Here is a 16,643-nt window from a genome sequence, read left to right as displayed (position 1 = left end):
CTTCTGGTTAACTACACCAAGATGGTGAGCGATAGAAATGAAAAACCCCTTGCGTATGTGCACAAGCCGTCTAGAAAATATTTGAAACTGTGATGAGTATGTCATGGAGGATCACTTTACCATGTAACATGCATTTGTGTTATTTGTGTTTGTGTTAATTTGTATTGCTAGCGTGGAGTATTTCATGGAGGTTCGCTTTATTTGTAACATGCATTTGTGTTATTCGTGTTTGTGTTAATTTGTATTGCTAGCGTGGAGTATGTCATGGAGGTTCGCTTTATTTGTACCATGCATTTGTGTTTGTGCTAATTTGTATTGCTAGCGTGGGTTTGAAAGAAAAAGAATTTGTGTTCACCTCGCACAGAAATTGTTTTTTATTCAAGTTCTAGTCAACCTAACGACTAAATAAATATTTCTTTTTCTCTCAGTGAATTTTGTGTGCTGATTATTGTTACTTGTGACAACACGCATGTGCGAAAATCCGGGCAAGCTGCCAGAATGGTTGCGACTGGGTAAGCGGTGCTCCCTGAGGTCGACTATGACCTTTTAACCTCATCGCATGCAACGACCGAGCTAAGTTATGTGGATCAAAAAAAAAAAAAGCTTCCATCTCCAAGAATTCAGACGCCGCAGTCGGTTCTGTTCGTCGTACTCAGCGCTGCGGCGCGCACCCCGCGCCTGCGAACGCGCTTGGAGGCGGCGGCGGCGACGGTTAAGGTCCCTAAAATTACTAAGGTAACGCCATCTTTAGATCTCGCCGCCTTTCGCCCTCGCCCGCGCTCCTCTCTTACTTCGTTTTTTGCCATTTTCTTTTTCGCCGGCGAACGCCGCGCGCCATTGGCCAAGGGAAAAGTCACGTGGTTTTGTTTTTTTTGCTCCGCCGCCGGGTCGCCTCGCCGATGCCTCGCCGGCTGGGACATTGCGCAACGCCGCCGCTGCGACGCCATTGCTGGCTTCCGAGCCACCGTCGCCACCGTGCTTCAGTACCGGAATTAGCTGCTCGCTTCGAAAAAATGTCGCACCGGTGTCGTTTTAGGTTGCTTCTCGGTGTCGATGTGTTGTGCCTTAGGCAGCGCGAATATCGTCAGGCAGGGCACAAGACTTCGTTATTCCGTCCGGGGAACGCGACGCAGAAAGGAGAAAAGTTTGGTTGCATAGATTTGAACGGGCATACTTCAGGCCGACGCTACCATCACTCTTCTGCGAGGTAAGTTTCTGAATGCTTGTTCTTGCTCTGTTAAATTCTGCGCGAGCTTGAGCGGTCACTTACGAAGAAATGCGTATTCCTTTCGCGACCGTCGTCCACGCTTTGTTCTGAGTAGGCATTGCGCGCAGCGCCGAGTTCGTCCCGTCGTAAGCTTTGGTTTGGATAAGAGGCCGTGTATTTGTCATGTGCGCGCTTAACTTCCAGCATCAATATCAGCGGCGTAGCATGTTCAGTCAGTTGTCGTAAGGGTTTCGTGACGCGAGAATTCTTCACCTGAATTCATGCTTGTTTTGGCCGACGGCAGCTTGCGTGTGCGTTCCGAGTGCGTGTACGCTCTTTTTGGCGTGAAGTCATGTTTTGTGTTTAAGCTACCCGGGTGGTATTATAATCCCGTTGTTATGACATCGGAGTGATTTGCTGCGTAATATGGGCTTGGTCGGTGCGGCGCAAATTGAGGCTGTTGCGAGAAAAAAAAATTGCGGCTAGGTAAAACAATTTAAGGTCAGCTAATATAGTGACCGCGCCGTTGACGTACGTTTGATGCGCAATTTCTGTTATCGCTTTATTAAATTCGCGCACGTTTGAATGAGCACTTGAAATGCATATTCGCACCGTAACGGCTGTACGCCCTTTCTTCCGTGTATGCACAGAGGAACGTTAATTACGACTTACGTTTGCATTACACGTGATGCCGTACATTTGCAGTGTGCGCGCTTACTTCATCTTAGTAGTCAATGGCGCAGCGTATCCAGTCATTGCGATTTGAACCAAAACACACTGGGCGACTATATTATTTTCAGCAGACGTATTTTTGTCCAGCAAAGCGCTTGCTAAACGGGTTTAGTGTAGCGAGTTGAGCGGACGCGGCACTGAGCAGATGCGCGAACACGAATTTGACCATGCTACGGTAGAACAGTCACTAACTCCCTTCTGCAATGCATTATTGCCTATATTTGCGCAGTGTTTGTGGCGCATCTCAAACTCGGTGGCGACATTTCTTTTCCCTTCTCAATAGGAATATTTCACGGATCAATTTGAGCAACGGATATTGGAGAAGCTTGGCGTTAAAAAAACTAAACCCAAATGCCACTCCCAACATTTTTTCTCACGGGAAGCCACGTCAGCAGCACAAGCCACCTGCACGACGTCATTACGGACGTTTGTTCCAATAAAATATCTATTTGCTGGCACCAATTCATTTTTGTGATTTATTGTTTTCTCTTGATAATCATCGTGACATTGGTCCTCTTTCGAATTTCTTTCGGGTGTATCCCTGTGTTAGTGCAATGTACAAATCTGCCAGAATATATCCCAGCACAAAACAATTCTGTCCAGGCGCCTCCATTAATAACGGCTGTAAACGACCGCGCCCGGTGAAAAAACGTATTGCATGATTAAATAACTGCAGTAACTAGTTACATAATTTGTACCTAGAGGGACTGTAATTTCAGTTTACCCGATCGATTGATCGCAGTCTTCTCTGGCGCGTATTCCCAGAATTACAAGTCTGCGTTTTTCACTAGGTTCGCACATGAACGTACGGCCGCGAGTGTAGTTTAGTGTATCCGGCTGCGAAGTCGGGGAAGCAGGGGCTTCTCACGTCGCTGTACGTGCACACACGCACAACAGCATGTGTATGTTTTTAGTCTACTCACAGCAGCCTATAACGACATCAAGGTGAAGGAAACATTTCTACAAAAACGGCAAAGCACTCTAAACTGCGCGTAATTAAGGTAGGCTGTAGGTCGTTAGTAAAAGCGGGCGCAGAGTGAACGCCGCTGAGGATACACAATTATCGCAAGAAAGGCGAGTGCAAGGACGCCAGCGCAGCGCTCGAACTACGGCATTTGTGAATGAAGCGCACTGTATACTGCCGCGAACCGTGCGCAAGACCTATGTGCAGTGATTGCACGACCACAGTCACACGAATGCAAGAACGGAACTACCGTAACAGAGCAGTTTGAAATGTCCACGCTCGATCCTTTCGCATTCACGAGCTATCCTGAGGTGTTACAGAATGCCGCACACGTAAACAAAAACCGCGCTGTGCGTATGTGCCAGCGGCATCCGCCCCGCAAATATCCCCTTGTAGACAAAAATATAAAACAAAACACTATCACTCAGTGCCTGTTGGTAAAACGGGGCTCTAGAAATCCTATAAATGCTACCAAAGAGCGATTTCGGCGCGAAAACAAGAGCAAACTGCAGCGAGCGCCCTGAAGCGTAGCGAGGGCGTCTGCTCTCAAGTGGCCAACAAATATGGCGGCCCCGCCGCGGAGTTAAAGGGACGGCGGCGCCGCGGGTGAGGGGAGAGAAAAAAGAGGAGGGCAGCGGAGAAGGATGGAGCAGTTGGCGCTACCTTAGTTCTTTCAGGGACCTTAGCGACGGTGACCTAGCAGCGCCACCCCCAACTTGCGGCGGCAGGCAGCAAGACGCCCCATTGCGAAGGCCGTCCGTGCACGTACCTAGGCGCTTAGAGCGCCCGGGCGCCTGGATGCGCGCGGGCGCGCGCATCCAGGCTGGCATCGAGGAGCCAACTGTCGACGCTCATTAGCGTCATGGCACGCCCTCCGCGATCGGCTGCCGGCGGCGCGCCGATCGCGGAGGCCGTGGTCATGGTGCACTGCTTCGCTTCGTTTCTCCTAGACGGCAGTACCATTTGAAGGGAATGATATAAGGCGCGTTTGTCGTCCTGTTTACGCGTCTGTTCATGGCGCAGTCGGGAGCGCGTTTTGCACCTCCCATTGCGGCGAAAGAGCTCGTGGTTCAAATACCGGCACAGCCACGACAGTCAAAGTTTTTCTGGCGATGTCGTTTCCGTGACGGATACGACGTGAGTCGGATCTTGGTGGACCCTGGCATAAAACACCTTCGTGTTCAAAGATTCCACAACCACGAGCACCCCGCCCAGGGATTTATACACACCTCCCAAAATTGTCGCATGTCTACTTGTTAAGAAGACTCCACTCCCACAGGGCTCTGCTGAATAAAGAAGCTCCACTCTCTCTCTCTTTTCCGCGATTTGTCGGGGGGCTAGAATACAAGTTTCACGGCGCAGCGGGATCACCCCAGAGTCGTCGGGTGTGCTCTAGACTGGCTGCTTTAGAGTTAGGAACTCTAGGCTGCTTCTGATACGAGCGCCTCTCGCGGCTTCCCCGGATTGCTGCGACGACGCGCATTGGTGCACACACCGCCGCTCGGGACCAGGGGGGTAAAGCGAGCTCCGAGACCGTACGAATCGTGGACGCTGACATGATACAATTTTCATGGTTGCCAGATCAATTGTATTCAGTCTTCTAAAAAGTTGTTCCGTAATTATTTGACTAAAACAAAAAACTGAAGCAAAATAGTTACAAATAATCGCTTCAGTAATTAAAACTAGCTTTATAAAAAACTTCTAGTGTAACTAATCTCTTATTAGCGGAGAAAGAGTAAGTGTGTAGTTCAGTTTTGGTTTCGATTTTCTTTCAGTGTGCTAGGAAGTGGCGAGGCCCTTGCGCCTGACTGCGTAGTGTGTGTGCAGTCTTCAGCTCAGATCTGCATGCGTGCAAAACGTGTACAACTGGTACAACTTGGATGCACGCGCTGAGCAAGTGCCTCCCCGGGCGCTTGCGAGGCTGTCATTCTTTCTTCACGTTAAGCACCCTATCTATCGACGCCGGAACAGCGATTCTGATCTGACCTTGACTACCGCAAGTTCACTACAGGCTACGGAGTGGCAGCCGGCGATCGTTCCCGTTGGAAGAGAAATAAAAGGAGCTTTTATAATCGTTCAGTTCCAATTGTTTTATTCATGGAACTTCTTACAGCTCTTCGTGCTTCGAACTTTCGCGCAAACGTTCGTGAAGGTAGAACGAAAAAATAGGTAACGAAATGCGGTTTCTTTTTTAATCAGTCAATGTTCTCTCCTCACGCGCTCTGTGCGGTAAATTAATGCCCATTCAAGACTGCGCATTCAGCCCCGCAAACTTTCCCTTTGGAAAGCAGCTAGAACTTGACGAATACAGACAGAAAAGAAAACGGGACACGCCGCGGACATATGTATTTCGCATACTCCCTTGGCATGCATTCTTCCACTCCGTTGGCCTGCGATCGACCGCGCTCTTTCGTTCCTGTGCTTCAAAGCGCCGCGACTCACCGGCAATATCAGCGTTGGCCCATGCGATGTCTTTTTCGTGTGTCAATACAGGTTTTACATTGAGCTAAAGCCACAGTCAGTTCACTACACTTCGTTTGAAAAGCATTGAGCGACTCGCAAAAGTCACAGAATGGCAAATAAAGCGGCACAGCGCAAAATGCACGGAGATCATACGGAGATTCATTTCTGTGCACCCAGTACGGATCAGCTGACTCCTTGGCGTCCTCGCGCATGCGATCAGTCGCATTCGAGCTTGCGCGCAAGTGTTGCGTGAGCGTTGCCACATCTTGCTCAAATAGTCTCAGTACATACAAGTCGCACGTACGCTAAACCAAAAACACGTCGGTTACCTACCCACAGGAGATAAACTACGCAATGCTGTCGACGCCGCCTACACAAAATCCGCCTGTCCGGCCTGGCCAGCGGTCCGCCATGTTACAATTTCTCCCGGCATGCTTCGCTAGCCGGACGCGGAAACGCCACAGTAGCACGTTGCCAGATTACAACCCATCGCTTTCGTCGTTTTTAGTAAGCAAAAGCTCAGCTGGCAACCTTCAAATCGTTGTATCATGTCTGCCACCATGTGTCGTACGGTTCCAATGCATTGGCTCAGCGGCGCGCTTTCCCTCTAGAGTATATTCGTTCCGTCATATTCTCGCTCATTGGCTGGCGAACGAGCCCCGATGCCGCCTCTGTGCGCGCATGGTGCTCACACTCCGCACCAATAGCGCTTAAAGGCCAACTGCACTCAAATTTCACCTCGGCCAAATTTATTTTTAATGCGTAGTAAGTACCCCCAAATAAACTGGGACACAAGTGGTAGCCCCGTGAAACGCCTCGTTAATCAGTCAGAAGCGTCCGCAGACCACTCTGCACCTGCCGGCGGATCGCGTAAACAGCCATGACGCGCCTGTGACGTTCCAGCCGACGGTGGCTTTTTCCTCTGGCCAGTCACTGCAATGGCCGCGCTCTCCTCGGTTTCGGTTTCAAAATCGCCGATATTTGCTGGCCGCTTGCTGCGTCCACGTGCGTATTTCAGCTGTTGTATTTTGCATGTTGCTTTCTTTTTAAGCAGACTATACGGATATAGGGTTTTCAAGAAGTCGAAATTTTGAGTGCAGTTGGCCTTTAATAGGGACACGTGGAATTTAAAGAGGCATTTAGTAGAAGGCCCTAAGGCAGTCATATTTTTACGTGATGCTGCGTATACTGCCACTGAAAACAATATCTTCGCAGCAGGACATCTGTGCGTAATGGTGAAGCCCACTTTAAGGGACCCTACGACCTTTGTATTTTTATGTCAGACTATGCCTTGGAATGCTAGAACTGTCCTTCAAAACATTTCTTCCCAGCAATGCATTTGTGTACAGCAGTAAATGAGCTCTGTGTATAGCAGAGCGTGGATTCTTAGCGTTTTCCCACATTCCCACTTCAGAGTCTAACTGGGACATTTTTTTCATGTATATCTTCCATAATAACTGCAAATGTACACCTCGCACTGTTCTTCCCTTACCCCCCTTCCAGCAACGCATCGTGGGCGCCTACCTGGCCGTCACGGTGAAGCTGATCGAGTACTCGTACGCGCGCAAGGACGTCATCTTCGACTGCAAGTTTGTGTCGGGAGACGACGCCTGCCAGGACTTTGACTGCACCGACCTGTGAGCATTAGGGAGAAATAAGCCGCCTCGTGGCATGCCTCCCGGCAGATCTTCACTAACGGAGCTGGTTGAATTCACAGCCAAATCTAGCGTCGCGACGGCATGCTAAGGCACATTTGCCAATGAATTTATATAGACACACATACAGAGTAACTGCGTAACAGTTAATTCGTCCTCTCCTCTTTCATTGCGTGTGGTGGTCTTACACGTGGCGGGCGTTTAACAGCTTATACACACCACGTGCCAGTAAATCAAAGAACCATTTTGATCGCACGCAAAATAAAAATGTTCGCACAAGCAGCAGCACGTAACACATGCCCCGGGGCACTCATCGTCCCGAAATAACTGGTCGTGTGCTTGTGCAGGTGGCAGCCCTCTTACACGCACGCCTTCGAGACCATGTGCCACACGTTTGACCTGGCCAGGAACCGCTCGGCCCAGCACCCGTACTGGAGCTGCCCAGCGCCGTGGAAATACAGCGAGTCTCTCTCTCTCTCTCTCTCTCTCTCTCTCTCTCTCTCTCTCTCTCTCTCTCTCTCTCTCTCTCTCTCTCTCTCTCTCTCTCTCTCTCTCTCTCTCTCTCTCTCTCTCTCTCTCTCTCATAATCTAGCTGTTACCCTTTTATGCCCCCTATGGCCCCAAGACTGCCAGAACCCTCGCTATGCGTGAAGCGAACCCGAATTGGCAGTGTAAGTGCGTTGGATGAACACGGAACCGAAAGCCATTAGTCATGAACGCCAAGGAAGGCATTATGAACTCTTTCCCCCCTGCCTGCCTCGGCACTCTTGGCTGCTGGCTTTCCATTCCGTGTTCGTGAAAAATAAAGTTGCTTGAAAGAGAAGGGCTTCAAATGTCATTTACCGCGAACTGCTAACAGCTTTAGCGCGTAGACGAACTATTCCGGTATGAACCGGTAACCTACATTTCTTTTTTTTTTTGTATCGGACGGAATGCCGGTGCGTTTCCCGGTCGACACACTGGTTAAAATGCGTTAATATTACGTTCGATACCGTTTCGTTAGTGCCTTATTGAGAGTGGAATAGGGAGGAGAAAGGTTGGGGCGAGGTGGAGTTCTCCCTCCCGGTATCTCTCCGCTGAAGGGGAGGAGGGGTGTACCACGCAAGAAAAAGCAGCAATCGCTTTTTAAAATGCTCAAAGCCCAGCCTATAAACATTGATTTAGCAAGATAATGCATTTGTAAAAGCAAGGAACAGAAGTTTTTGTGGGGGCTGTTGAAATTGCTGCTGTGCAGGTGACAGCAGCGGCTATTTATTTATTTATTTATTTATTTATTTATTTATTTATTTATTTCACAGAGATGTTGGCATCAGTCAGCGCCCGCAGTGAGCGCTCGCACAACGAGACGGTGTTCCTCATGGGCCACTTCCATCAGCAGCACGTCATCGGGAATGGAGAGCGCAGCACCATGAAGTTCCGCGCCGGATACAAGTACAAGATCGCCACCAGCCAGGTATGCACTTCTGATTACCACGACGGCTACCTTGCGCCTATATCATAAAGTTCAAAAGGGAGGAGGCAAGGGCATGCAGGTCATGGTAGTTGCGCCTAATATTGTCACGAAGCAAAAGACGACGCAGTTGCCTTCAAGGAAAACAAGTTTATTGGGGCGACCTTGTGCTCCCCTAACTCAGAGAATACACAGGCGGCGAAGCAGCAGTCAACAAAGTGATGTGCGCAGGCGAGCGTCGGAGAGTCGAATACTCCGGCGTCTGCTCTGCAGGCGTTTTATCTTTCGGTGCGAGTGGTTGTCGAACAGTCGATTTACATCCAGAACATTGCAGATCAAAAACTATAGGCTAGTGACGTTAGGGCGAAACGTTCTCCTTATCTGAATGAGACAACCCATGGGGCATAAAAATAAAGAATGGAACACGTGGTTCGTTTGGGACACAGATAACAGAGCCGGGAGCGACCGGGCAGTAGAAACAAACCATAAATAAACAAGCTTAATGCATGGTTTGCGGCAATTACTGTTCAGTGGCAGTATAGCGAACTGGCATACCAATGGCAAGGGAAAGGAGTGAAAATAACTCCCGTCCGTCACCCTCTCGGCTGTCGCTTGGCCTGAACCTGCTTTCGGTGATGCATTGCGCCGCAATAACGTTTCATGCCATCCTCTTGTTGGTAACAAGAACCAATCATCGCCGTTTGCAGAACCCAATCGCTCACAGGCATGTGCATGGATAATTTCCCGATATGTATATTGCCAGCTGCATCTTGATATGTATATTGTATATGCATATTGTATATGTATATTGTATATGCATATTGTATATGTATATTGTATATGTATATTGTATATGTATATTGTATATGTATATATGTATATGCATCTTGATATGGCAATATGTATATTGCCAGCTGCAGTATGACAGCTGCATCTTACTGGTACTCACCTACGGGGCAGAAACTTGGAGGCTCACTAAGAGGGTTCAACCTAAATTGAAAACGACTCAGCGGGCAATGGAGCGGAAAATGGTAGGTGTAACATTAAGGGACTAGAAGAGAGCGGAGTGGGTCAGGGAGCAAACTGGTGTTAAAGACATATTAGTAGAAATTAAGAAGAAATGGACATGGGCAGGGCATGTAATGCGAAGGCACGATAACCGCTGGTCATTAAGGGTAACAGAGTGGATCCCTAGAGAAGGCAAGCGTTGCAGGGGGCGGCAGAAAGTTAGATGGGCAGATGAGATCAAGCAGTTTGCGGGGATAAATTGGTCACAGTTGGCACAGGACCGAGGTAATTGGAGAATAATGGGAGAGGCCTTTGCCCTGCAGTGGGCGCAGATAGGCTGGTGATGATGATGATGATGATGATGATGATATTGCCAGAAAAGATTTCCCGATATATGAATTGTGGGCAAATATTTTAATAACGAAGCTCCTTAGCAAATCGTGATTTTTCGTGTCTGCAGTTAAAAATACGAATAAATTGCGGAGCGCGCATGCACACGTGAGCGCGGACCTCGCAGCGACCGCCCGGAAGTTAAAAAAAAACCAAGAAAATGCTCAGTGCTCGTGTGTGCGTGCCTCGGGACTACCGCCCAGTGTCGCCTGCGCAAGTTTGTCAAGCCAAGCATACCCACTTAGCGAGAATGGCCAAGATTGGCAAAAAAAAGCTCCAGCGTTCGCCATAATCGTGGCAACACTTACTCGGAACGAGAAAGACACGTCAAAGCGTATGCTCCTTCCAGGTGATGTCAAATGATTGTCACTTTCAAAAAAAATGAAAAAAGCTCACACTTATAGCCACAATGATGGAGTAAAAATCGTTGCGGCAGCGAAGAAGAGGCAAATCGGCTGCAATCGTCGACGCGTTACTGTGACCTTCCTCCATTTTTGCTTCAGCTGATCACTGCGCTTTGAGGTAAAGTCTGTACGATATAATGGCAGTAGGGAGTTTGCATCCGCATCACGACAGTGCACGCTTTGAGAAACGACACAAGTTCCCGCGCGGGAGAGGTTGCGGGAACGCAGCCATTCCCAGTTACTTTTTCGTTCTAGCCATTGTTGCGGATCTGGTAGCGTGACCGGTGATGGCGTCCATTGGTCCGGAGTTCGGGCGAACATTGGAGCCGACTAGGGCGAAGAAAGAAACTTTATATACAGAAATTTACATGGCATTTGACTGAGTGAACAGCGTCCTGCGCTCCTGCGCTCGCGAGAATAAATAACCAAGCTGGGTCCGCCCCTTTCCACCCTTTCTTCCGCTGTTTTCCAGAACGCACGAATCACGAAAATCCGTGGCACTGAAATTGACGTCCACACACTCACGGAGAGAAGGCACTTTTCCTCTCGCACAGGTCAGCGTCGGGTTGACTTCGGTGGTGCAATCTTCCTAAGGTCGAAGACGTTAAGACCACTTAAGGTTGAAGCGACAGGAAGACGCCTGGACCCCGTCGGTAATCCGGCGCCGGGCACTCGTTGAACAGCGGCGTTCCGGACACGCCACAAAGGGATGCGAGAAGATGACAGCCGAAGAAGACAGGACCATTTAGCCTGCCGCCAAAAGGGCGATGCCGCGCGACGCCTTTGTCACCGCCCCCGGCGTGTCCTCCGGCGACGTTCTCGCTCATTGTGGCTTGCCTCGCTGGCGGGCGCTTGCGTTACCGTGAAGCCGCCGAAAGCGGCTTGTGTCCAGCAGCAGTGGCAGTAGTCGCCGCGTCATTGCGTACAAAGCCGGGTCGCTCCCCCTCGATTAAGTGGGAGGGGGGGGGGGATGTGAGGAACCGGCGAAAACCGGATGACCGAAGCATTACCACTTTACAACTAATATTTTCCGTGTTGTGATTGGTTACCGTGTTGACGGAGGTCCGTCTGGGCACTTGCGCGTTCGTCGCAGTAGGGGGGATTAGTTCCGCGGGCAGGCCCTCGCCACGCCCGTGCATTCGTCCCGGTGCGGTGCGCCTCCTCGCGCTTCCTCCTCGCCCTTCCGTACGCGCAGGCGCAGTCGGGTCCCGGTCAACATGGTAACTACGTAAACGACGGAACAGACGGGCTGCTGAAACTCTCTAATATTGCGGACGGTCTTCGCAATACCGTACGCCGGTCGTAACACCGTGCAGTACAGTTATAAAACGAGCTCTAACGAATTCACCGGGAACCGCGAAATATTTCGTTAAATCGAGAACTTCGTAAAACCGGCTGGGTCATTTTACACGCAGTTGATTCCATAAGTTCGATGTTGAAATGTAGACGCATCCCACCATGACGTCGTAATTGCGGCGGCCGCGGCGCTCGCCTGCCGATAATTTAGCAACGCGCTCAAAGTCTGCGGTGAAAATAACAATAAAACGATACAGGTCCTGGTGGAACGATAGAAAACCGGGACTGCTGAGTTTATCTCGTAGAGCTACGTAAAAACGAGATGCCGCGTTTTTTTTTTTTTTTTCTGACGTGGCGCAATAATCTTTGTCGCGTGATGAAGAAACGCATTCAAAATTGAACCTTGTTAAGATGTGTCTCCTTCTCTAAATACTTCGTTTAATCGGAAATCGCGTTAAATCTATTTCATTAGTTCGGGTTCATAAAAGTATTTAGCTGTACGGGCACCTGCGGGGAAATACCAACTTGTTCGTCATGTGGAGAAATTCGTAAGATCTGGATTCGTTAAACCGAGTGTCGACTGTGTATAGGATCTCACTGGGTGCATTCAAAACGGACGCTTTTAAAACGCACGCGAAATTCCGCATTGAATTCTAGGTCGATTGAAAAGTCATTAAAATTAATTGAAAATGTGTCCATTTGTTTCGAACCTGGCGGAATGCCGCGAAGTAGAACCTTTTTTTTTGCTGGCGCAATGACGCCATGGTTCAGGCGTCATGCGGTTGTGCAAACCCAGCGCTTCTCGGCTGTAAGAGTGCCGAAGACCCTATTCAGGCTCGCAAAAGGAAGGGGAACCCCACGACGAACTACTATGTTCATCCGTGTCATAACGTCAAACAATTTCTATGCACATAGGTAAAGTCGCTAAAGTCGCCCCCATACTCACTCAATTCCCGACCTCTAAGCGTGACTTCTATGCCGAAGCGTGTCATGTAGTGAAAAAAAGAAAGTTCTCGCAGTTAAAAGTCACTGAAGCAACTATGTGCTGCCGTTTGTGTATCTGGATTTTTCGCACAGCTGGGGTGTTGTGCAATAAACCAAAAATAAAACTTGCGCTACGCGGAGAAATCAAACGAGAACCCACGCAGTGCAGCCACTTTTTTGCATTGCCAGCAAGAGGTTTGTCAAAAAAGAGAAAAGAATGGCAGGCTTCGCAGACCCCTGAATTGCCCTCGAGGTCCCCTGCGGTCCGTGGACCCCGATGTGAGAACCACTGGTGTAGATCATTGCTACTCTAGTAAGCTTTTGTCACACTTCAAAGACGTGATATTTAGCTGTGTGTGTGTGATACCGTGCACACCGGTTTTGGTTGCAAGGCATTCAAAATAACCTACAGATGCTTTAGCGCTTCATTAGAACGGCTGTAAATTGTTTTTTCTAGAGGTCAGACCATCGTCATGGCGCTGTTGCAAAGAAAATCTGTCGGCCCATATGCCCCATACACAGGCAAGCGAGGGACACGAAATAAACTCGGACACATAGGCTCGCTATGTGCCTTACCCGAGTTGGGTGCACGCCTAGGGCACTTACGGTACGGTGGAGGGCAAAAGGGAGAACGGGGTGGGGCTTAAACACTTATGTATGTGGCGCAGGCCTGCGCATGAGACCCGTGTTTTCCCATTCCAGACCAACATACATTCCCTGCCGTACCCGTACGAGACGATGTGCAGCGACTACGTCACCCTCTCTAAAAAGCTCGGCTACACTCACTACATCATGCAGTCCGAGGTAAGGCGCCAATTTCGCGAAACGGCTATGCTGCGGAATAGCCGACCTATTTTGAGTGCGCTGCCTTTTTCGCTAACCGAGCTTGTTATGAGTGATCAGCCACAAGAAGTAGCTCGCCGGTTAGCAATGCATGCCGGGATGCGCAACATTATTAAGGCAATAGGAGATCGGTTTAATGGCGCGGATATTCCTCAGGACGTGAATCCCGTTCGAACAGAACTGGCGGATGTCGGAGCAGTGGTCTTTTGCGGGCCTGTTGGAACCGTACCACAAAGCGTCATGGACTAAAGACGCTCAATCAAGATTTTGCACTAATCAATCCCCTGAACTTGATGGACGTAAACCGGGAAGTTGGACAGAAAGTCATTGCTTTTCCTCGTCATCCGCAGCATCACGTCCTTGAAAAAATTGAGCTTTACCCGTGACCAGCACTTTCACCCGCTTCTTTCGTACCATCGCCACCGTTACGACCCTAAGAAAATTAAATGATCACGACAGGCCTACCATCTCATGACTTCAATAAAGGGGTCCGTTCGATTCACCTGCACCACGTGAATCATTTCAGCCGGGGCATAACTTCGCCATTCGTTTCAATAGTGCACCTCGCGGTGCTGGCAAGTGCAGGACGAGTCCACGGCTTTACCTGCACCTTTTGCCGAGGGGTTGCAAAAGCAGACGTAAAAAAGCGCAGGTCTGGTTCCGCTGCTCGTGCACTGAACTGCTGTGAACTGGTTCAAGGGGTACCGGCTAAATCGAACGGACCCAAGATGTAGTGCTTTGTGGTTCAAACATTTAAGCAATATTGAAGCAACATTCACTAAGCTCGCGATATCTGAACCATCGTGTAAATATTCTACAAAGGGAAATTTGGGCAGTGTAAAACTACGTTTTTATTTGATGAATACAAATGCGTAAAAGAAACTATTCGTCTAAAAAAAAGAAGAAAAAAAGAAGCACCCCGTCGGGGTATCGAACCCCGGTCTCCCGCGTGACAGGCGGGGATACAACTTTTTTTTTTTTTTCTTTACTGCATGAAAAGCTGCTTTTTTAGGGACGAAGCTCCTCTTGCTCGGGCCCTGTCCCGTCCCTCGTTGCTGCTGTACACGGCAGGGCACATTAATGATGATTGTGGCAGGATCCCCTTAGGGATTGGCCAACCAAAGATTGGCCGAAGAGGACAAAACGTTCAACGCGTTCGTTGAGGAGAAGAGGAAGAAGAAGAGGTTGTCGTTCGTCGCCTGCGAGCTTAAGACACGTACCGGGGGTACACGAAACAAGACACTCTGCAGAAGGTGACGGCGAAGGTGGCTAAGATGTCGCACACCGAATTCTTGAACTAACCCATGGAGATTCTCATCGTCCCAAACAAGCCCTACATAATCACCACAAACATCCACGTCGTCGACGTGCTTATCAACAGAGCTGTGGAAAGCTTGACGTGTCGAGTCTTTATATGATGTGCGGGGCGAATGTTTCACGGTTTCCCCGATAAGCATTTTTGTTTCGCCCCTCTCATCATCATTCACTTCGTGGAGATGGCGGAATTGTTTTTTTTTTCTTTATTGCATGGAAAACTAGCCCGAAGAGCTAACTCCCACCCTAACTACAATAACGGTACGTTCACTGACACATATTTTAAAAGTCCGGCGGGCACACACACGCCTCAAGAAGATGCAACCAGTGCGGCGGGTGCGATTGCGCACCATAGACATAGGCGTGCGCACAGGAGGGGCAGGGGGGGGGCGGCCGCCCCCCCCTAATCATCTCAAGGGGGGCGCCAAATTTGCCCCATACCTGCCGACGTAACACATGAAAGTAAAAGTTTCTGCTCATAAATATTTTGTGTGTGTTACAATTCCATCATATTGAAATCAAAATTTTATAAACTATCCCTCTTTGCACTGCGTTCGGACCGTTAGGCCTTCAGTGGGAAGAGGTCTGGAGTTGCTGGGGGGGGGGCGCCGTGATAAGACTTTGCTCCCCCAAATCGAGAACTCTGCGCACACCTATGCCCATAGACACTGCACACAAGCGCACATTGTTCGCGAAAAATTGACGTGGTTCCACGAGGTTCCTCGGCATTGCGGTCAATCATGGGACACTTCCATTGGCTAAACAATCCCATCAGCACGAAAAGGTCACACGGCACGGAACAGTTCAGGGTGATGTCTACTTATTACAGCCTACAAAAGCTATGGGTCATCCAATAAGATGCACATCATTGCAGCTAAAATAAGCCGTCCGTCAAAACTCCGGCAAACAGACGCACGCCTCCAACAGATGCAGCCATTCTGGTGGGTCACTTTGCGCCGCATAAATGCTCCGCACGAACGAGGAACACGGCTCAACGGCAAGAAGCAGAGTTTTACTTGCATTCACTTGAAAAAAAAAAAGAAAGAATTGCTTTACATGTGTACGGTAATTTTACGTTCCGTATGTTACAGGAATGCTCTGAGAACTGCCTCATGGAACACTGGATAAGCAACTGCGGCTGTAGCTCCAAGCTTTATGGTCTGCGACATGAAAGGCACAGGCACCTTTGCGACATCTTCGACCACGGTAAACGTCGTTATCAAGCGCGGGCTTTTCAAAATAAGTAACGCGCTTGTCGGTGAAATAGTGTGGCGACGTAAATGTTAACTTGTGTTTGTTTAGTTAATTATGATACATCCATAGATTCTACACGTGTGGCCAGGCACGCGTGGCTTACGTACTGTTTCCTGACTTTTGTCGCGCCGTGGGCCAATTAACTGAGCAACGCGACGAAAGGTAATGCAATGTGGGCTGAACACCTCAAGGCTGAAGCGTGTCCGGCGTCCCGTGCTTACGGCACAGCACCGTGTAAATCGAAACATCTGTGAACAAAAGGTTCACAAAAGGTTAACAAGAACAAAATAAAAGGTTCACAAAAAGTTAGAGAGAGAGAGAGAGAGAGAGAGAGAGGGAGAGAGAGAGAGAGAGAGAGAGAGAGAGAGAGAGAGAGAGAGAGAGAGAGAGAGAGAGAGAGAGAGAGAGAGAGAGAGAGAGAGAGCACCGTGTAAATCGAAACATATCTGTGAACAAAAGGTTCATAAAATGTTAACAAGAACAAAATTAAAGGTTCACAAAAGGTTAGAGAGAGAGAGGGAGAGAGAGTGCTCCTGGAGAGCCGTGCTGCGCATGCGCGAGGAGCATTGGATTATATTAGATTGGATTGAATTGGGTTTGGATTGAAATGGATTTGGATTGAAATGGATTGGATTGGATAAATTGTATTGGATTGCATTGAAAATCGTTTTAGCAGCAG

The 16,643-nt window shown here is 49.1% G+C and overlaps 1 protein-coding gene across 1 annotated transcript in view; it reads left to right on the top strand.

Annotated features, from left to right (window-relative positions):
• The window catches only part of LOC144180632 (uncharacterized), an 81,816-nt gene that overhangs the window by 55,329 nt on the left and 9,844 nt on the right, over nt 1-16,643 (top strand). The window contains exons 14-18 of the mRNA XM_077708944.1: nt 6,870-7,003; nt 7,369-7,481; nt 8,320-8,474; nt 13,256-13,357; nt 15,802-15,916. Coding sequence (XP_077565070.1) covers nt 6,870-7,003; nt 7,369-7,481; nt 8,320-8,474; nt 13,256-13,357; nt 15,802-15,916 — 619 coding nt within the window. The remainder of the gene's footprint in view (nt 1-6,869; nt 7,004-7,368; nt 7,482-8,319; nt 8,475-13,255; nt 13,358-15,801; nt 15,917-16,643) is intronic.

Source organism: Haemaphysalis longicornis, unplaced genomic scaffold (assembly GCF_048455015.1).
Source record: "Haemaphysalis longicornis isolate Haplotype H1 unplaced genomic scaffold, Haemaphysalis longicornis Haplotype H1 scaffold_4, whole genome shotgun sequence".
Lineage (NCBI taxonomy): Eukaryota > Metazoa > Arthropoda > Arachnida > Ixodida > Ixodidae > Haemaphysalis > Haemaphysalis longicornis.
This window is presented reverse-complemented; position numbering and strand designations above follow the sequence as displayed.